Genomic DNA, 22,540 nt, shown 5'->3' on the forward strand with positions numbered 1-22,540 from the left:
ACAGATATTTAATTCAAACTTTCACGAAAGTACACAAGTAATTTCGTTAATTCTTTGAAAAAAAATATCTACAAAAACAAATTCAACGTTTAAAATATTCAATAATGCATCTCATTTATAGCAAAAAATAAAAATCTATAAATCGTATTTATTTGTATTGATCACGTGTGTAAAACTTCATAGGTCTACACGTGGAGTTAGTATACACAAAGGCTGCAGCAGCTGTCCCCAATGTTTCTATAATCAATAACCACGTGGATAGATATCTCTTTATAATATTTTTGGTCATTTCAGTTAATCAAAATGAATTTTCATATATATTTCAAAATTATTTTAGTATACTTTTTACAGGTAGTAGATTTGAAAATAATTGAGATATCTGGGTCAAACCTTCTAAGAAAGGTAAGTCGGTTTTATAATTTTGCATATTAGCGTTAACTTTAATGATATTGTTTTGGATGAAAACTTTTTGCTAATGAAGGTATTATCCGATATCTATGCTTTGAAATTGACTCTGATATGTTTATGGGTATCTCACTATCTTTTGATAGATAAGCTACTAATGTATCAATCAATGAAATTTATGTTTTTTTCCTCAGAGTAAATTAAACTATGATTAATAAAAACTATAGTAAAAATATTTTTGTGAAATTAAATACATCTTATAACGATATAATTCACAAATTTTGGTATGTTTCTCTCTCTCTCCTCTTTTTCGCTAGTGAAGGTTTATCCCAGAATAGCACTTCAATTTCCAATAGAATGTAGATGTTAGCAGGGATAATAGTAAGGTTTAAGTCATGTCTTCGCAACGGGATAGAGTTTGATTCGGTTGACTGTTATAGTAATGTTACATGTGGAGCACGAATTGCTAGCTCTTCCGAAGCACATCAGTTCATCCTTTGGTACACAGATGCGCGTATCATAGATGTTTTTGGGGATGAAAAGTATACCAGTCGACTGGTTTGCGTTATACATTGTGAAATCCGCTATTAACACAATGTTTAACGCATACCAGTCGACTGGCGAATATTCCCGACCAAAAACATATATGATACGCGCCCCTGTATTTGGTTGCTCTTATTTTTCTTTACTTATACTGCTTGTGGTTTGTTTTTTTATTAGCTTATTTAATCATGGAGTTATCTGTCCCTTTTCGACTAATGATTTGTTGATGTCACTTTTTCTCATTCTTCTAATTATCATGTTTGCGTACTTCTTATGTTTAAAAAAATGATTTCTGTTTTGTCAAGTATTTTGAAATTTTTCAATAGACTGAAAGTAACGATTTTGCATACTAATGAACGGTTAGCAAATATCCATTTGAAAAAAATCAATGTGCAAGTATAAATTGACATTATTATTAATATTCGAGATTTTTTTTTACAGCTTCAGAATGATGGTAAATTCTTGATAATATATGTTACAAATGGTAAGTTCAGTTATATTTCGTTCTATGATTATGGTTCAAACAGAAACGTCGTTTATGAGTCTTGCGAGAAATTTATTCCGGATAAGTCAAATCAATTGAGTTCTTAACTAAAATTGGAGGATAAATACAAAAAGCACTTGTTGCCTAAAAAATGTCAGAAATATATAAGAAATATATAACCTTTTGCTTACCGATATTCAATTGATTTTAGGTTAATGAAGACAAAAAAAGAAATATCTGTTTGTTCGTTATTTATATAGAAAATCTTATCTTAGATGGTTTGGCAATATTATATAACCTCTTTTGTTAAATAGCTCTTCAACTGCTTCGGTTCTTATACATCATAGGCTTTAAAGTATTCGGTTTTGGCTTTCCTGGTGGAGGTAAATCCAGAAAGCTCTTCGGATGCACAAACTTTATAACATCTTGTTTTCATTTTTTCAGGTTGTCATGAATGCAATCTAGCATATTCAAAGTTTGTTGCTGCTTCACAGCCATTTGACAGAGAGGAAATAAGGTTTGGGAGAATTGCTCATACTGGACTTGCAGCTACATTAGAAATTGATACTTTCCCGTCTCTAATCTACTTCAAAGCTAATTCATATCAAGTTAATAGGTTAGTACGTCATGTAACAGTGCTTATGATAAAAGAAGGATAACTCTAATTATAAATGCATCAATTTATCTGAGTTTTTCTGTGGTTATCTTACTGCAAAGATGTATGACAAAAACAAATTGCAACCACCTATATAACATCATTACTCTATTAAGAAAATATTTCATACAGACAAAAAGGTACATATACACAAGTCATGTTAAAAATGAACGTATTTAGCTACACTATGTTCTATCAAACGAAGGAATATATGAAGATAGATAGATAGATAGAAACAGAAACAGATATACAAATAAGAATTATTTACAGACAAACAAGAACAAAATATACGAAGCTCAACACTTATAACCATTGGGCAAGTCTATTGAGTTACAAGTTGACACAATCATGACAATAAAACTTTCACCATGCCTCATTTGGAAGATTAGCATTTTAAGTGGTAATCGCCGGATATACCACTATGAAATATAAAAAAAATCCACCAACAAACTAGGCATGATAGACGAATCGTAAAACCAAATTAATTCCAACATATGTAATCATTGTTTGCCTATATTTTATTTTTTCCAGGGCAAAAATAGATATAACAGTTGATAGTATTATACAACTAATCAGTGATGTCACAAAGAGAGACTTTATTTATATGGACAAACATTATACTGTGGAAGTAAATAAAGCCAATTTCGATGATACACTAAATACACCTCGACAATGCAAATTATTGCTATTGTATACAAATGGTATGATATAGTTATTTTTATTTTCTTTATAAACAAACTATAGAAATAACAGTTTTCCGACTATGCAGACACCATCAGTACATACAGTAACACGATTAAACCAATATGCATGGTTTGCTTCGATTAAAATGGATGAAAATAAAAGTTTTATGTGTCCGAACTTATTTAAAAAGGTGTTTTATTAGATGGAAAAACACAGATTGAGCAAAAAATGCAAAAATATACAAAAACCTTTAGTCAGAACTGAAAAAAAAGTGGCAGAGTAGCACAAAAGAAAAGATGGCACGAGTTTTAAAACGTCGTCACGGGGTATATCAGGTGTCTTTAACTTTCTTGGATTGAAATATAGCGAAATAATAATTTAAGTTTGGTTCTTTTTTCTTCTTCTTCGTCATAGCCATATACGGAATAAGAGAAAATGTATGTACTTTTATCAATGAAAAAACGCACAGAAATTTTCTGTGAGTACTACGTTTCTTCCATAAAAAATGGCACTACGATATTACATAGAGAGCCTGCTAAATGTGGCGTTAAAAACCCAACTGTCAATCAATTTCAATGCGTAATCGTTCATATGTGCATTTCAAAGTTAAACTTGTATGTTTTAGAGAACAAAGACAAAGTAGAATGGTTTGATGATTTAGCGGAGTTATTCAAAAATGACGATAAGGTAAGGCCCAATGATATTTATATATAATTAGTAAAACAATATTTTTACTCTTTTGAGTTATTAGGTTTTAAAAACGAATATCAATTTCTTTGGTTATTGTAAAATTTAAAAAGCCTTTAAAGTTAGATTTATTCAAGTAAGAATGTTAAAAACTTAAAAATGTTATACCATTATTTTTAATTTTAGTTTGAATTAATATTAAATTAAAACTTATATATCACCAAAATGGTTATATGAAAATGTTAACTTTACGTAATGTTTTTTTACTTATACAGATTATCTTGATTTTAATGGAGTTTACTCCTTTATATTTTAATTCTATTCCAGATAATGTTTGCCCGTTTGGACGTACACAGAGAAGGTGAACTCACGGATAGGTATAACTATAAATAAATATATCACGACAGAGTGAAAACCTTCTCTATATATGGAAATGATAGGATTTGGTATCATTGCAAATAAGATAGATCCATGTCATAGACCATGGGACAAAGTGGTGAACAATATCAAGTCACCTTCAACAATGAACAAACACAATCGACAATGAATAAATTCTATACCATATAGGAAGCTTCCAAAAGCTCACGGAATGAAAAAGGAAACATGTAAAAAAGATAATTTATACTTCAACAATAAACGAAAACCAGTTATGTCAGACATCAATCTGTGACAACCACAGAGTAACAGTAGCATTGCTTTGGGGTAGATACATATATAATGTTACGGGGATAAAACATTCTGTGAGATGGCTCATCCAACCACCTTACTTGTGAAAGTGCTGTAATATATACATTTCTCCCTTTAAACCATAATGTATCAAATGGTCACATGTTCGTTTGGGAACTGTAAGTAATTTGTTGTTTAAGAAAGGTGTAACATTTCCTATTCAATTCATCTACATCGATTCTACATTCGCGACGATAAAGAAACTGACATATTTATATACACACTTACATATTGTTTGAAACAATTTATTGTATACTGATTTAAAACGATGTATGTACATTGTATATATTTTGATCAGGTTCAAAGCGAGGGCGTTCCCAGCTTTATACTGGTACAGCGATGATGAAATTCCACGAAAGAGCATGTACGGGGGAAGATTTGATAAAATAGAAATAATGGCATTCATTGCTGATAAAACTGGGATCACAAGACAGCAAAGCGGGGCTTTACCAGAAGGAGTAAGTCAAATTTGATTGGCCAGTTTATTATTCAAAACGACTAGTCACAATGAAGGCAACAAGGCAACCTGTCGAGCTAAAACTCTGTGGAGTTACAAACAATGTGTACGAAAGACTACTACATGTAGCATCATGTTTCTGAATATTGTTTGAAATATGTCGGCTGCTCAGTATCCTTAGATTTATTAACCTTTTATATTTTTAGTTAAGACGATATCAAATTTGATTGGATGTTTTATTGCGGCGTTTTTAAGACCGATGATCAAATTTTTAGTTATTCAAAGTTAGAAATTAAAAACCACACTTCAATTATTATAAACCGCGTTCATTTTATTCAAATTCTAGCAAATACTTTTCAATCGTTTCCAATTAACCAGAGGAACTATTTTTATAAGGCTGTGTGGGATGTATAAATACACAGCCACGTCCAGTAGGAATGATAACTTAAAATCCGAAGTTTCGTGAAGGGGAGAAAACCCATGTTGATACCTCTCTGATGGGGGCTGCATCTTGCTATTCTCATTTTTTTTTTGGATAAAAACCAGGGTAACATAATACTCGTCCTTTGATACTTTGGATAGGTGTAGCATTCATATCTCATCTCCCTGTTTGTATCAGGAGTTCTATGCTTATTTAGATTTACTTACAATTGTAACTATGGTACCAATCATACATGTAGTTCTATGATAAGACATTTTGCTGAACCAAAATCACTTTCAGGAGAATACTTTACAGCAATTGTCTGTCGAATATCTTTTTGCAATAACAGATATATTGTATAGATTTTGTTTTGTAAAATACATATGTTATTCTAGGCTGGGCTTTTAAAAGAAATGGACGAGTTGATCAAAGCTAATAAGAATACTATCGCTAGTGGCAAGAAAATGGTAAGTAATGTGTTATTTCAGATATTTAGTAAATCAATATATTAAAAGGATATCAATAGATAATTTATGTGAAACTATTTTAACCAGTCTCTATTCTATATCAAACAAACCTTTATTCAATGCTTTTGTGTTAGCTTAAGCCGATGTTCAAAAGTTTCCCTAAAGACTCCACGACGCTTTGGACCATGATAAATAACAAACCAAAAGTCACTCCTAAAAGTAGCCTAAATGAATTGCTTTAAAAGTAACAAACAAACAAAAAAACAGATAACAAAAGATTACGCAGACAAATGAAAAGGTATTCATTAAAAATGTAGCAGGTGTCATAAATGTATTGTTATGTTTTGTTTTCTAAAGAAAAAAATTGTGCAGAAAGCTAAAGAAATTATGGAATATTACGACGACAAAGATTTACAAGAGTATGTATTGAAAATATTAAAGTATATTAGCAGATCACATAGTTGGCAAGTCATTATTCTAATTGATTGATTGGTTCATTGATTAGGTAATTGATTAGGTAATTGATTGATTAATAAGTGAATTGGTTGTTTTTATTTTCAAACTTCATGTAAAATTACATTATAGATATGAATTATACTTTTGTACTAGGGTCAAAGCTCTTATATTGAAATTATTTTTATATCAATAAATGATATTCGACTAACATTTCATTTATATCATTTCTAGGAAATCAGATGGCTTTTCAATACTGACCTAAAATCTACATAGTTAGTCATATTATTTTCTGTCATTATTTCAGAATAGCTGAATACTATGTTTACTTGTTGGAAGAGGTGGAATACCACGAGGAAACCTCAGTAATAGATGACGAGCGATACTATCTTATCCGAGAATTAGTCGATCGTAAGTGGAAGTTCTTGACTTAACAAGTAAAAAAACAGCTATAAAGATCAACTTATAAAAATATAGTTTAGATCAATTGTATTTGTCGTCAGGAATCTACAATTATATCGATATCAAAATTACTTAAGGAGCTACCATTTGATTTTTATGGGGGGGGGGGGCTAGGATGAAAGTTTTTGTCCTGCATTTTTTTTTAGCTGTAATCTCTGTCCTGCCTTTTTATTTTTCACTCTGTTCGGTCCTGCCTTTTTTTTTTTTTTTAATTTATCCCGACTTTTTTTTACCTAAATTGTCGTCCTGACTTTTTTTTTACTCAAAACTCCTGTCCTGCCTATTTTTTTCAAATTTCATCCTAGCTCCCCCCCCCCCCCCCCCCCTAATAAAAATCAAATGGTAGCTCCCTTATAATATTCCGGTGCAGTGAAATTATTACCAGTTGATGTTATTAATTGTCCCCGACGGCATCATCAGTGCAGTTGTTCATTTCTTCGGTACTGACTTGAAACGCGGGAAATGATTTTCGGTACTTGCATATTGTTTTATTAGAATTTGTTATTATAGTTTTTTGGAAATCTTTTTTTAAATAAGAAATGCAAATCTCTTGTGAACAGCTCCAATTTCGCGTCTCGGTTAAACTTTACTTTAGAACCTATTTTGTTTTCTCAACCTCCCACGTTTGTTCTACCCAACTTTTTCGGCATCATAAAAAGTAAAAAAACACAAAAATACTGAACTCCGAGGAAAATTCAAAAAGGAAAATCCAAAATCAAAAGGCAAAATCAATAGTCCAACCACATCAAGGATTTCTAAAGATAACAACCATGACAATGTCATATAACATTACAAACAGTGTCATGAAGCCTTACATTGTCAAACAAATATTACATTGTCATCATAGTAAAATATTACATTGTCATTAAGCCTTACATTGTCATCATAGTAAAATATTACATTGTCATCATAGTAAAATATTACATTATCATTAAGCCTTACATTGTCATCAAAGTAAAATATTAAATTATCATACAGCATTACATTGTCATAAAATATTACTTTTTCATAAATCATTATATTCACATAAAGTTTGTCGTAAGCATACAATTTATAGGTAATTGAAACCAGTGAAATGGGTTTGAAATTGTATCTATAAAAAATATCTATATGGTTTCCCCCCTTTGTGTCAATTAATAGACAACGTTTTTACTTTTATCCTTCAGCAAAAGGACCAAGACAGCGTGAGTTATTGCTCAAAAAACAAAATGTTGTTCGGCAATTCTTTGATATAATGGGAGATAAGTTGCTGAAGAGGAATTCTAAACAGTCACCAATAGTGAAAGCCAAGGAACCACGCCCACATAATCATCACCATGATAAAATACACAGACACGAAGAATTATAAAAAGTGGCCAATGACTTTCACGAACATTTCAAATAACACGTGTTTCTGAAATCATATTTAAATCGTCATGTATTAACAGATTAATTAGTTCTTATGACTGCCTCCTTTCTATCTGATTTGTTTTAATTTATATGTAGTTTAATCATTCTTTCATTAGGCATTTTACTTAATTTTGTTTCTCTTCTTAAATTTGTATTAAATGAACATTTACTTAAATAGTACTTATTTAATTTAGCCGAATATTATAAAAAAAAAATATAAGCACGATTTGCAAATACAACAACAATCCAAATAGACCTGAGAGGACAATAACAAGGATGTGGAAATCTAAAGTGACCGTACATCCTTCAACAATGAGCATAAGGGGTGACAAAGCAGTCAGTTGGTGTATGCTTCATCTGCGTTTTATACGATTTGTTTTCTTTGATAGTTTGTTTCTCGAATATTTCGATAAAGTAAATTTGAATGAAAAGAAATTTATTGGAATTTACATCTGATTCAGTCATTTATGAAAAGAGTAAACATAGATATAACTATAAGTAAACAATTGCATTAGCCCCTAAAAGCTTCTCATTGTACGACAACAAATAGTTATCAAAGGTACCAGGATTATAATTAAGTACGCCAGACGCGCGTTTCGTCTACTTAAGACTCATCAGTGACGCTCATATCAAAATAGTTATAAAGCGAAACAAATACACAGTTGAGGAGCATTGAGGATTCAAAATTCCAAAACGTTGTGCCAAATACGGCTAAGGTAATCTATGCCTGGGATAAGAAAATCCTTAGTTTTTCCAAGTTTTGTAAACAGGAACTTGAATCCAGAATGGTCGACTCGTGATGATAGCAATAATCGATCGTTCTTCCGTTAGATTCCACTTAGCTCTACCAGACAATTTAAATTATGTCTGTTCATGCACAGTTTGGAGGTTGTTTTAAAGATTTTTCAGAAATCACTTGAGTTTCCTGACCCTATTTGGTTTTTCTTGTTGGGTTTGTGATGGATGCTCAAAGTGTTTTCTATATAATACTTAAACTGTTGTTTGTCCTTTGACTGCACAGGGTGTTGTCTGTACATCGAATTATTTTCTGGTTATTTGTATCTGAAACGGAACACAAGCGAGGTTCCTTTATACCAATAGTGTATACCAATCCGACAATATAAACCAGGCTTGAACGTATGAAATTTGTTTATTTACAAAATAAAGAGTATCACAGCAAATAAAAATAAGAGTATACAGATCTTAATACTGATGTAAAATTTTCTCATATTTACAACAACGATAAACTATGATAATACTGAACAATTTGAGCAAAACATATATTCTTCTAAACGTTATACAAAAATACTAAACATGTAACAATGAATACTGATAGTCAATAAGCTATAAAGCACTTAATACGTGAGCGAACTTATAATACTTTTTTCATACATTCTGAGCGAATTTCATACTTTTTTTCATACTTTTATCCGTATGAGAACAAATAGAAGGAACTTTTTTCTTCTATATTTAGATATATATTCATAATTTTATTATGGGGTATGGGAATATTTCAAATCGTCATTTATTTTAAGGAATGTTGTAATTTAAATCCTAGATTTGACTTCCGGTTGTTTATCTCCATGCCTCTGATGAAATACTTCTGCTGAATTGTGGGTAGGTGTCTCTGTATCTAGCACTGCAAGTAAAGAATACATGTGAATTGGTTACATATAGGAAGGATGACATTCATAAACAAAAACAGATGGGCCATATAGATTTTCATTTTGAATTTCCTTTTTATTTTGATGAATTTACTAAATCAAGTTTATATCTGTCACCAAAAACAGCCTAACCGTATTTGCTTTAGTCTCTAATGATCTTGTTCAAATGTAAAGTCTTTGTTCTTTTTTCAACACTCCAAAACATTGGTTTCTTTCTCGTCCATGCTATGGTGTAAATAAATTTATCGCTTAATTTGTGTGTATATTATTTCAATAACGACCTATTTTTAGGACTTTGTTTTAATCATACTTACTAAATATTAGCAGGAATTGGTTTCTGACCAAATTGATCTAATGTTGGTTCCTGTTGAAGTGTATACTGTAAAACAGAAATGGATTTTTAATTACCAAAAATCATACATCCAACTCCAAGATAAAATAAGCATGTCAAACAGCGTGGTAAAACAGCGTAACACATATTTAAAGGTTGACTACATAAACGTATGTACAAAAATTATGGAGACTAAGGAAACTTTTTTTGCAAATATATTAAGTTTTAGAACCACTCTGCCAAAAAAGTTCGTAGTAAGACCTATTGGAAATATTCAAGTTATTACCAAATCCAGGAAAGATTTTATTTTTAAATTAACATAATCTAAACCGACTGCTCCGTAGTTTGCCCTGTAGGTGGTTTTCTATTACAAATTGTGACTTGGAGCAGGATGATATAAATTGTCCTTAGCGGGATGTAGAGTTGTCTCATTGGCACTCATTCCACATCTTCTTATATCGATTCTTTTGTGCCAGAAAAAAAAAAACATTTGACTTACTCTCCATGATTTAGTGATATCTGGTCTTAAATATCGAACAGCATAACCTACAAATCTTTGATCTGAAAAATTAATCAGGAAATATTAGTAAGCTATCGAACATACATATCGAAGGAAAATTCTTATAGTGACCGAATGGCATAGTTTTTACTGGTAATTTAAAGGGGTATGACATAGTTTTGTTATTGTTTTAACAGTACTATTGTCCAACACAAAATATTTTGTTGTATTTTAGTGACTATGACCTTGACCTTAGACATATTGACCACTATGAGACAATGATTGGAAGAGTGCCAATATTTAAACATGGCCAATGAAAATGTAAACAACTATCAACGACACTCGGAAATCAAACATATCACAAAGACTACGTGTTGAAGACCGTACACTGACCTATAATGAATTACTTTTACAAATTGTGACTTGGATGGAGTTTGTTTCTTTGGCACTCATACCACATCTTCTTATATCAATATCTATGTATATTTTACGTACACATAATTAATCAATGTAAATGACTGGAACAAAAGCGAATAGTAAAAGACTCGATTCAACACGGGACGATAAATATGTATGGTATATTTTTGGCTTAAATCAAAAGCTTGTTGGTGACCTTGACATGTTAATACCATTGACCCCTTACATAGGGTCACATTTTTAATTACATTTACCTTTAGCTTCAGGTAATTCCGGTAATTTGATACTGTATCTTTCTGGAGACCTATTCAGGAAATTAGACCATTCATCACGTGTTTTCCTAAAAAAAAAATATACATTAAAGTTAAACTAATTCATTTAACAGTAACTGTCATAAGAATTTGTCGTCCTGAACATGCCTGAAATATTTGCCACTGGACGTTAAGCAACCAACAATCAATCAATTAATCATAAGAATTGAAAAGACTAGTCTACAATGCCGTTTTTACGCCACAGTCAGAGAGTTTAAGTCGGCTTGGTTGTTAATTTTTCCGTATGTCAATGTGAAATGAATATGAACCCTGCTTTGAACTAAACCGACATAATGAGACGAGTTTTTAACATTGCTAGTTCGCAAAATAACTGTCTACATGAAGAGATGGATTTATACGCAGACATATGATTCTTACTCCGGGCATATAATATTAAAAAACCGCAAGGGGGTCCGAGTACACAATTATCGTCCTTTGATTTTCGTTGTCCCAAATATAGTCCCTAGTGCAGACAGTGTGTTACTTGCCAATTTTTTTAATGCCCCTTCCAAATTTATTTTTCATGTTTTATGTCTCAAATGGCAAGCAGGATCATGAAATTACACTGTAAAATATTTGGGTCATGAATTTGAAAGTCAAGTAGTGATTTGGTCCAACTAAAAAAGGTTAAAAAATAGCATTTCGGAAGCTGTCAAAAGATTTCTACACCCTCTTAACATAAAATTGTCCATATTTTGAGTTAGAGATGAACAAGTTTTCTATAATTTTGATATGGTTTGTCCCAAAAGTAGTACAGCACTCTTTTAAAATATTATTAAGTAAGAGCAGGTGGAATTTTTTTAAATTTCATTTATGTCTAAAGCCGGAAATACAATACGAATCAACTGTGGTCTCGGACCAGGAAGCAGCAAGTATGGATTTACAAGTCTTATGTTGACCCAGTCAGGGGATCAAAACCATGTCCTCAGCTGCGAATTGACAGTGAAGTGGTAAGCAACGTTTTTAAAGTCGGTCAAGAAAATAAACTCACGACAGGCTGAATTTTCAAAATAAGCCATCGTGCAATAAATCACGGCAACAACACATACAATATTACTTACTTTAATTCATCTGGAGTTGTGTAGTGTCTGTGTAACTGTCGACCTGTTTCTGTTATTTCCTGAAATAAGAATTTTATAGAACGTTTTTTTTTTTATATGAAATGCGTTAGTATTTCCATTTTAGTTTGATAAAGGTTTTGATGTCAGAAAAAAACCTTCTATCACAGACTGAACTTAAATGTTGAAGACGCCTACAAAATACAGGATCACTTTGTCTCGCTTTCGAGTAAAATATTTAGTTTTTAGGCTCGGAAAAATGAACCACTGTCTCCAGGTTAGGGGAAGAGTTGGGATCTCGCTATCATATTTTATCCCGCCACTTCTGTATGAATAGGACTGTTCCAAGTCAAGAGCCTGTAATTCGGTGGTTGTCGTTTGTTTATGTGTTATATATTTGTTTTTCGTTTATTGCATTGTCATTTCGGGGCCTTTTATAGCTGACAAGTGGTATTGGCTTTGTTCTTGTTGAAGGCCGTACGATGACCTATAGTTGTTAATTTCTGTGTCATTTTGGTCTCTTGTGAAAAGGTGTCTTATTGGCAATCAAGATAGTTAACAAAAAAGAGCAATTTGAATTCACAGAATATGACAATAGTATTGCTAAGTATGTCACTTGTGATTGCATTTTAACATAACAGATATTTCAGTTACTTTGGACGCTTTACGACACGAGGTTCTATCCATTGGCGGCCTTGAAATCAAAGGGTGTTGTTTTGTTCTAAACCATGCGTTTGTTGTATTATTGGTTTGTAATCCAACTCTTCTTAATCCTTATTCCTAATACGATGCTGTTTTGTAATTCTTAGTATAATGTTTGCATTATTTTTTTTACTTTTAAAAGCATATGATAGACAAATATGCATGACAATGTAGCCTAGGCCTACTTACCAGACTAGACATGGCGTTGGTGGGTGGGTCAAACAAGGTTGATGATGACCTTCTGAAATCCTCTGAAAAAAAAGATTTATGCGTTAAAAAGTCGATTGAAAGATAATCTTATTTCTTGAGCGGTATAATACATATAAGTAGCAAATTCTCAAAATGATAGTGGTGTGCCGGACCAATGGGAAAATGTTTACAAAAAGCAACTTGAGAAACTGTTGTATTTTGATCAGAATTTGAGCCTACCTTACTATTATTCAATACACAGATCTCACAACGAGATGCTTGAATAAAAGTTATTCTGCTTGCAGAAACTCTACAAACATATACTGTCCGGAAGCTATGCCTTTTCTGTAAACATCTTTTAATTTACATATTCCAGTCCAATAGGGCAAACGCAACAGTAGCAAGGGCAGATAATAACGCATCAAGGCATCCATACTTGACGCGTTGTTTTGCGACGTTGTCAAGAACAGGCATTCGAAATTCGCGGAAAATGAGCTGACAGCCTGACATCATCAAATCAGTTGCGTAAAATGAAAGAAACTTAACAAGCTGGGAATGTGTGAAAGCAAATTGAATATACTACAGTAAGCATTATGTTCCAACACCGCCGCCGGTGGTTCCAGTCGGTAAATGATAAACATAAGTAAATTGATTAGTTTATGTAGCGGTGTGGTGTATGGCGGGAATACCCCATGGCGATGTTGCATTAGCGCCACCAATAATGGGACGGGGATTACCAGCAGTTAACTACAGATTTTTGTTTTATGCCAAAGGGAAAATAAGCACATGGAACCCCATTTTTGGTCTAACGCAAAATGTTTTGCACGTCTTCAAGAATGATTGTGCCTTGATTGCAAAAGAATATCGACTTTAGATTTATTTTTACAAATATACCAATCTAATTGAAATGTTGATCTCTGATTACGTTATACTGCATATGAGATCTAACAACTATCAATAGAGGTTTCGCTTTTGTAACCTTTTTTTTTACCCTAGAAAGTATTTATATTGACCAATCACAATCGTCCTAATGAAAGGGCTTCAAAAGAATGTTTGAAGATGGCGACGAAGGATGAAAGAGGATTTGGAAAACGAATAAACAGATATTTTGCCTCATCACAAAGTTTAAGGGCTAAATTGTGAGAAAAGTCAAAGTTTCCATGTATTTTGAAGCACAGAGATTGTATAGTCATGCTTCCTACGGGCAACGGAAAGAGTTTTTAAGTAAATTTTCTTACTTAATATAACATTTTAAAAGTCACTTGAAACTGGAGATACACCTATAATTTTCAGGAGTGGAAACATGCTAATGTAGCCCCAGACTTCAAAATGGTGGAAAAATACAAACCTGTAAACTACAGGTCAATATCTTTAACCTGCATACGTTGCAAGCTCATGGAGCATCCCAGATAAAGGTACAAGCCCCCACCCATTAAAATGCCAAAAATAACAATCACTGAAGCAGGTATTACTAAATTACATGCCAACATGATAATGTAGCCCCAGCTTTCAAAAAGGGGGAAAAACTACAGGCCAATATCTTTAACCTGCATATGTTGCAAGCTAATGGAACATATATTTATCAGAGGGGGGCAGGGGGCCGGGCCCCCCCCTTTTGGGGAAAAAATTTGGTTGCATATATAGGGATCACTGGAGCGGGCCCCCTCTTAGGTCAGTCAGTGGGCCACCACTAATGAAAATTTCTAGATCTGCCACTAATTATTACAAGTAACATCATGTCTCACCTTGAAAAACATCACATATTATATGATCTTCAGTCTGGCTTCAGAAAATCAAGGTCATGTGAAACACAATTAATAGACTTCATTCACGAACTAGCACGATCAAAATCAAATAATAGTAACACACAAATTGACTTAATCATAATGGACTTCGCTAAAGCGTTCGACAAAGTTTCACATCGTCACCTCCTTTACAAACTCAAATTCTATGGTATTGAAAATAACACACTTAATTGGATTCAGGCATTTTTACAGGACAGAATACAAACAGTAGTCATTAATGGCATTTTCTTCACCTCTTTACCAGTAACATTTGGTGAACCACAAGGAACAGTATTGGGCCCAATACTGTTTTTTATCTTTATAAATGACTTACCGGAATATCTAGAACACAGTACACAGGCACATACACAAATTATGTGGCGGGGTTAAACATGTTAGCTGGATCCCAACCCTCTCCTTAACCTGGGACAGTGGTATAACAGTCATGTGACAGTACAACATAAGATCAATCTATATAAATCAGTTGAAAAAGGCTTAACTCATCAGATAGATAAAAAATACAAGTAGAACAAGTAAAAATAGCTTAGTAACTAAATTCAGGTTTGTGTGCAGGTCCTGCTGACTTACCTATGGGGAGGGGGCTCCAGACATGCTCAGTGATTCGCTATAAAAATATGATTGCCAATGAGACAACTCTCCACAAGAGCTAAAATTACATAGAAGTTAAAATCTCTCTCAATTCATATGTGTACATTGTAACTATATATACACTCCATTCTGAAAACTCAAATCAAGACTAAGGTTGGTAAATTTAACAAAGGTGGATGCAGAGAAGTTAAGAAAGGGGAATGATAAACACTGTTGTGTCAGTGCGCCATTAATGGCTTGTTATTGCACATATACTTGTACATCATGTACATGTAAACTTACAAATTTTATTTATTTTGGAAAAGGTTGAGTTGTCATGTTCCCATAAACAGCTTATTGTACAACTTGTTATGGAAATTTTTGCCTGTCATACATGTACATAGTCAACAATATAAATTACAAATTTTGGGATGATTATCAGCTTTTCAACAAATTATTTTTGGACATTTACATATAAAAATGTAACACAATTTTATGGGATTAATGAAGACCAATTATAAAACTCTTTAATTTCAGGTTAGTGTCTGATCAAACAGTAGTTTGGACTCCAGTCTGAAAAACCCTAGATTCTGACAATGTTTCTTTCAATTTGTGACTGGGCCAAACAAACAACACGGTGTAGGGAACTCTTAAAACACACAGACAGTGACACAGAAAAAGCCACTACAAGCATCTGAAGATGAATCTGAGAATGGCACTACAGATCTAGGTTGTGAACCAGCTCTAGAGTTTCAACATACAGATCTTAGCCTACAGTATGGTACATGTATTGTATGTATAATGTATGATATAATACTTTAAATTTATGATCATGATGATAAAGACAAAAAAAAGTATCTGGATAGACTTTTAGTTTATTGTCTATTTATTTCATTTATATCTTAAGTTTGTTCTCAAATACATTTTTGATATATATATACCAAAAATTATGTATCACAATATCAACTGTCAATTTCATTAATGATTGAATGAATTGAATTTTCTGTCTTTTTTTGTTTTACAGAATTCTGTCATAAATTATTATTAGATGTGAATTGATGTGCTGAAAACATGGAAAATAAACTTGACCATAAATCATTCTCAAGATGGTTATTCAGTTGTCAAACTGCTTCTTAATAAACAGTTTGCAATTGTAATTAATTATTTTGAATGAGTTAATTTACATCATGTACTGCTGCTGAAAGTTGCTGGATCGTCATAGTCCTGAAGTATGGAAATGGAATAAAAATGTTATATTGCAGCTGGTCTGTTTTAGTCTTCAATAGGATCATGCATGGTATGTTATATAAAAAAGAAGATGTGGTATGATTGCCAATGAGACAACTCTCCACAAGAGACCAAAATGACACAGAAATTAACAAATTATGACTATAGGACTAAGGTCACAGTACCGCCTTCAACAATGAGCAAAGCCCATGTATACATGGTATATATATATATAATACTTTCCAATATTATGATATCTAAAGAATGTTCCTAAACATGTAATTATTTTTTTTTAAGTCATTTGTAATTACACAATGTTACATGGCCATACATAACAAAATTTCCAATCATACATGGGGATTTACTACATTGAAGAATAGGTCCATCCAATGAAATGATCTGAAAAATAATTACTGTTATACTTTCATACATTTGACGTGAAACTGTACTTATGTATCCCGTCATACTTTGAACCACAGAATTATTTTATCTATTATTATTACTTCTACTGTTAAGTATGTTTTTTGTTATATCTACTTTACGTGACTCTGCATTTATGTATGCCGTCAATTGAACGACAAAATTATTTTTATGATTACCTGTGTGAATTTCAAGCGCACAATTTTACACCAGAACTGAAAACCTTCTATCCTTCACGGGTAGACTTTACATAGATAAATTAAGTCGTATAAGAAAAGCAATATGAGTATGTTAAATTTGATGTATGCCTTTTTGTGCTTCTTCGTTACATTTGTTGTTTTTTACTATAGTGATATTAAGATGATAACACAATATTGACTGTTGTACCCCTATTTTTGACATTTTTACTCTTTGAGTATGTTTGTTTTGTTCATGCATTGTTGAAAATGTAATGGAATTTAATGCGATTGTCATACAAGTGAGAGGATTAGCTATCTATAGAACCAGGTTCAATCCACCATTTTCTACATTAGAAAATGCCTGTACCAAATCAGGAATATGACAGTTGTTATCCATTTGTTTGATGTGTTTGGACTTTTGATTTTTGATTTTCCTTTTTGAATTTTCCTCGGAGTTCAGTATTTTTGTGTTTTTACTTTTTTTCATACATCATTAATTACAAGGAGAAAGTACCTATGCTTATATATTCCAGACCATATAAGTATTTGGATTGTACGTGTACGGTCCAGTACGAGTATACTCATATGATCTAGTACGAGCTTGACCGTACATGTATTTGGAACATATGGGTTTATTTTAGACACATATTCATCAAAATACTTTTATTGAGTATTTCTTATTAATATAAGACAGTTAAAGGAATAAAGTGGAAAACATTACATCAATTGAAATTGAATAATTCTGTATTTAATTGTCTGTTTCAATCTTATTTTAGCATTCTCGTCCCTGGTGACACTTGCTGATGGAAGGAAAATCATATTTCTTACATTTACATGTTTTGTTCATGCCTGTTCCTTTGCATTTGCACCCATGCTTGTTTTGCAGCAGCATGCAATGAAATTCCTTTTGTTTTACAAATTACATTTTCAATTTTGTATGTCAAAAGTTCTATTGCACTCATAACCTAACAATATGCCAAATAATAGTTTGTATAAAATTGCATCCTTAATAATAATATCAGCAACCCTACATCCAGAGTTACTATTCTCACAATAACAAATATAAAAAAAGAAGATGTGGTATGATTGCCAATGAGACGACTATCTACAAAAACTTTTTCATTCTTTGCCTACTTTTTAACACTATTTTATTATAGTTTTTAGTTTTTTTGGAACAGATTTTTATATAATTTATGTCCATTTTCTTCCGTGATATACTGTACAGGAGATTAACTTTTAAATAACATTAATTTTTTGTTTCAATTACAATTGAACTTTTTATATTAATTTAAGATTTCGGTTATGTTGAACTGTGATGTTTATACTTTTAATGATATACATGTATATGTATCGAATAAACTTGACCAACGTCTTATAATCTGGCAGACTGTAAGTGTACATTCAGACCATATGCATATTTTGAAAAAGTATTCAAATATGGATCGGACCTAACTCTTTATTATTATTTAAATGATATATATGTAAGAGTGGGAAATTTAGATATTTGTGCAACTGATTAGTGGATAAGGTATATCCTACATTTGATTTGCAAGAATTTGGATTGATCGTTTGTCAACAACAATTCATAGTAATGAGGGAATTTTTTTTTTTATTTCATTTGACTTTTTAATATTTTTTGTTGGTGTTATTTGTTTGAATCCTATTAAGTATCCTGAATTTTGGTCATTGCTTTATATATGGTATAGAGGCATTTACCACATGCACATCTAGGTTGCCCAAATTTCAAAAGTGTCATAGGTTTGATATATTGGTTTTGAGACGGAACTTTTTGCAGGTAGGGGTGTGTGTCAACGGATACATGTATCAATTTTGTTTCATTATTGAACATATTGTTTTATTTGTGTTATCAGTGTTATATGTTTCACATTCATATCATATTCATGTTTCTTGACGATTGATGACAAATAGTTTTGCGCTGCATATTTTGAAACAATTTATTGCTTTGTACATTATGTTTGGTTTTACGTACTGAATATTTAAATTAGTACAATAGAAAATTAAAGCAATTCTTTATTATTTAAATTTTATTTATATATATTCAAATGGCATGAGTTGTGCATGAACTCAAAGCGCATCAAAATTAACCATATATACATGTACACTAATATAAGCACTTTTCGAGATAGTCACTGGTCCATATTATACACTCAGGAAGGTGGAAGACGAAAGTCACCGCTTCAGGTACAAAATGTACTTGTAACTTTATATATTCTTTTAGCCTTGTTTAAAATGTTTCAATTAAAGTAAAGTTACTTTAGGTTTTTCAAATATATAGAATTCAGTGTGGCTTGAAAGCCACATTTTGGTATGCAAGTTAATGACAGAATAGAGCTCTGTTGCATGCAAATATTTTAGTCAAATATATTGTTCATATTTATTGGAACACAATTGTAAACTTAGTTTACAATTTTTATACTTTCAGATTAATATAATAGGGTATCTTAAAATTGGACAACTCGGTTAATGCAGAAAATGGCCCACACTTATCACCACTCCTAAAGTCTTTGTGCTTTATGGTGTCTTAATCTTCACCCTAGTCTGTGATATTGGTGTCCCATTTTTCCTGCAACAATAATTTGCCCTTAAGAAACTCCAATCTCCACCACAAAACATATGCATCAATTGAACTGCCCATCTTAATTCTATACTATAATAAATGCCACACTGAGCAAACCCTGAACAGTTGATACTGCCTGATTTTGGATTCAAGCAAATGTTGTCATAGTTCTTGAAAAAACCCAAATATAAACCCCTTAAAGAAATTGGAGAGAAAAAACACCACCCCCTTGGAATAATTTCCTCCAAACTCAATGCCTGCCTTTCATTTGTAGTATGGAACCATATTTTTTTTCGGGGTTCGTAAACTCTGTTAATTGTAACAAAACCCTGCGATTGAAAGTTGGCCACGGGTTCGTTTTATCGGGAAAAAAAAGGGGGGGGGGGGCTGAGCGGAACACATTAAGATTATTCATGTCTGTTTAAGCTTCCCACTTAGAGAAACATCTCAATTGAATGTTATTTTGTAATGTTAATTCGATGTCAATGTCTAAAAAACTGCTTTATTTATCGACTTTGTTTTTGAAGCGAGTAACAAACTGTCGGGCTTTATCTTTCGATGTTCTCTGGACATATCCTCATGATATAGATAAGCCATATTATACATTTAGGTATCGAATGGACTGCAAAGATTTGTTAAGATTAATTCTAATTGGTTTAAAAAGTCACGTGTGAAATCCTCAGAAGTGAAACTACATATTGATAGTTGTTAGATCTCATATGCAGTATAACGTAATCAGAGATCAACATTTCAATTAGATTGCAAATATACAATTCTAGTTCCAGAAAAATTGTCTACGTTTCAACTAATAAAAGTCATTCAAGTGAATGTCGTAATTTATTTTTGGTTCAAATTAAAATGTGCTTCTAATGTTCTTAAGATTTAGCAGTGACGCAATAAATGTAATATGTAAAACTCTATTTATTTAATTTGAATTTAAAAAGCTCAAAAGAAAATAAAAGCCTTTAAATTCGACGGAATTCGCATATCTACCTACTTGAATTGAATAAATATAAATTTGAGACACGACAATAACATATTAAATGGCCTTTTAATAGTATTGACAAAGTATTTAAATTATCTGAAATTATAAATCGACGGGGAGGTAGCATAAAACTGTCGCAAGTTCAACAAAGAGAACAAGTGGTTTTGGTATATGTTTTCTGCATTTTTTGGCAAAGTAACATTCGATGTCTTTAATAAATTCTAACATTTTTAGACGCATAAAAGCCTACAAATTATGAAATTTAAAATGGAGTCTCCCTACATCTGGTCCCCTAAATGAATTAATCGGTTTAATTGAACTCTATAACTGACCAAATTTATTTTATCTTTTGACATATACATTTTAGATAATGAACACCGGTCTAGTGGGTATATGTATTGATTGGCATAAAGTAATACAATAAACTATTTAAATATTTAATTCGATATCTTTAAAGAACATGGTATGGAATATCAATAAAACCGTTACCCTGTCATAAATCGTGTATATCTACTCTGCATGTCAATATTGATTTACATATACATATATATTTAAGTAATATTAGACATTTTAGGGGAGGCAAGGATCTTTTAGATTGAAAGAATTATCTTATTATAAAAGGCTAACAAAATGTTTTCAGTTTTTCTGCAAGTCAGGAATATGACAGTTGTTATCCATTCATTTGATGTGTTTAAACTTTTGATATTTCAATTTGATTAGGGACTTTCTTTTTTTAATTTGCCTCGGAACTCAGTATTTGTGTGACTTTACTTTTTACGGACACATATATCATTTTGTATGATTAACATGAAATATACGGGGAGGATTTTTAACTGTGTGTGTTATAATTCCCGCGTTTCAAATTAACATCATACAAAAATGGAAAAAAAAATAATAAAACAAATAACAATATTACCTGGTCCTACAGAAGTTGTTGTACGGCAGTGCTCATCTGGTAATTTGTGTCCGGCAGTATCCATGTCCATTCTTCTGAAGCTGGGTATTTTGGGATGAAATATACCATTTTTCACTGCCGCTAATTGTACTCTCCGATGAGACGGGTATTGGTAAGAATAACTTGGAATATTAACCGGGTTAATTTTGTCGGTAGTTGTTGGTTTTACTCCTACAGTTGTCATTTTCGCTGATTATTCCAATTACCGTAATTAAGAAAAAAGTTGATTAGTTTTTTTTGTAATAAAAATTAAATCCCAGTCTTCAAAACATACCTCTTTACACAGTACCGATAGTTCAACTCTACTAACGTCGCTATGAGCAACTATCGACAAAAGGTTACGTCACAATGCGATTATAAGGTTCACTGCCGAGGATTTCCAAATGAAAGGTAAAATAACGTTCCAGACAATACCTTCTGATTATATTGTTTGTTTATCTCGTAATTAAAAGTAAATTATTTATTACTATTGGAAATATTGTTTGAATATAACAATTACGCTAATCAGTTCAAAGTTATTTTTACTATCACCGTCTAAGACTACGATAATATGTCTTATAGTAGTATAAGTTAAGACGTACTTATAAGTCTTCAAAAAAGGCAAAGAAAACTGTAGCGTCCATCAATCTAAAAAAAAAATGCACCACGTCAGGCCACAATTGGTTTGCCCAAACCCTATCCAAACATCTAGACAGTGGATAAAGTTAAGCATTAGATGTTTTCATGTCTATCTGAATAAAAAAAAAATATTTTCACATCAGGACAAGAAAAGATTTTGAGTAGGCAGCTATTTTCTGGGTAGGTAGGGTTAGGGCAAACA

At 32.0% G+C, this 22,540-nt stretch overlaps 2 protein-coding genes across 2 annotated transcripts; one reads left to right on the top strand and one right to left on the bottom strand.

The window, feature by feature from the left end:
- Positions 1–259: 259 nt before the first annotated feature.
- On the top strand, positions 260–7,966 carry LOC134723310 (uncharacterized). The gene is made up of 11 exons (XM_063586928.1): positions 260–402; positions 1,390–1,432; positions 1,877–2,048; positions 2,619–2,788; positions 3,397–3,458; positions 3,786–3,835; positions 4,483–4,642; positions 5,458–5,529; positions 5,887–5,948; positions 6,290–6,393; positions 7,611–7,966. Exons 1-11 carry the CDS (start codon positions 304–306, stop codon positions 7,790–7,792), a joined length of 1,176 nt encoding a protein of 391 aa, XP_063442998.1. The 5' UTR covers positions 260–303; the 3' UTR covers positions 7,793–7,966.
- Positions 7,967–8,964: 998 nt separating this feature from the next.
- LOC134721077 (sperm microtubule inner protein 8-like) lies at positions 8,965–22,057 on the bottom strand. The gene is made up of 7 exons (XM_063583796.1): positions 21,682–22,057; positions 13,005–13,066; positions 12,117–12,175; positions 10,999–11,084; positions 10,328–10,389; positions 9,812–9,876; positions 8,965–9,472 (listed from the first exon to the last, which is right to left on the bottom strand). Exons 1-7 carry the CDS (start codon positions 21,902–21,904, stop codon positions 9,409–9,411), a joined length of 621 nt encoding a protein of 206 aa, XP_063439866.1. The 5' UTR covers positions 21,905–22,057; the 3' UTR covers positions 8,965–9,408.
- Between the last annotated feature and the right edge of the window lie 483 nt (positions 22,058–22,540).

The sequence above is a fragment of the Mytilus trossulus genome, chromosome 6, assembly GCF_036588685.1.
Source record: "Mytilus trossulus isolate FHL-02 chromosome 6, PNRI_Mtr1.1.1.hap1, whole genome shotgun sequence".
NCBI classification, from domain to species: Eukaryota; Metazoa; Mollusca; class Bivalvia; order Mytilida; family Mytilidae; genus Mytilus; species Mytilus trossulus.

What these genes read in the sequence shown, in the direction of transcription:
- LOC134721077 (XM_063583796.1), bottom strand. Translation starts at nt 21,904, where the DNA reads ATGACAACTGTAGGAGTAAAACCAACAACTACCGACAAAATTAACCCG. An exon ending in AACAACTTCTGTAGGACCAG is followed by an intron (nt 13,067 to 21,681) that starts GTAATATTGTTA and finishes CTTTTTTTTCAG; the next exon opens with AGGATTTCAGAAGGTCATCA. An exon ending in GGAATTACCTGAAGCTAAAG is followed by an intron (nt 10,390 to 10,998) that starts GTAAATGTAATT and finishes TTAATTTTTCAG; the next exon opens with ATCAAAGATTTGTAGGTTAT.
- LOC134723310 (XM_063586928.1), top strand. Translation starts at nt 304, where the DNA reads ATGAATTTTCATATATATTTCAAAATTATTTTAGTATACTTTTTACAG. An exon ending in GGTCAAACCTTCTAAGAAAG is followed by an intron (nt 403 to 1,389) that starts GTAAGTCGGTTT and finishes TTTTTTTTACAG; the next exon opens with CTTCAGAATGATGGTAAATT. An exon ending in GATAATATATGTTACAAATG is followed by an intron (nt 1,433 to 1,876) that starts GTAAGTTCAGTT and finishes TCATTTTTTCAG; the next exon opens with GTTGTCATGAATGCAATCTA.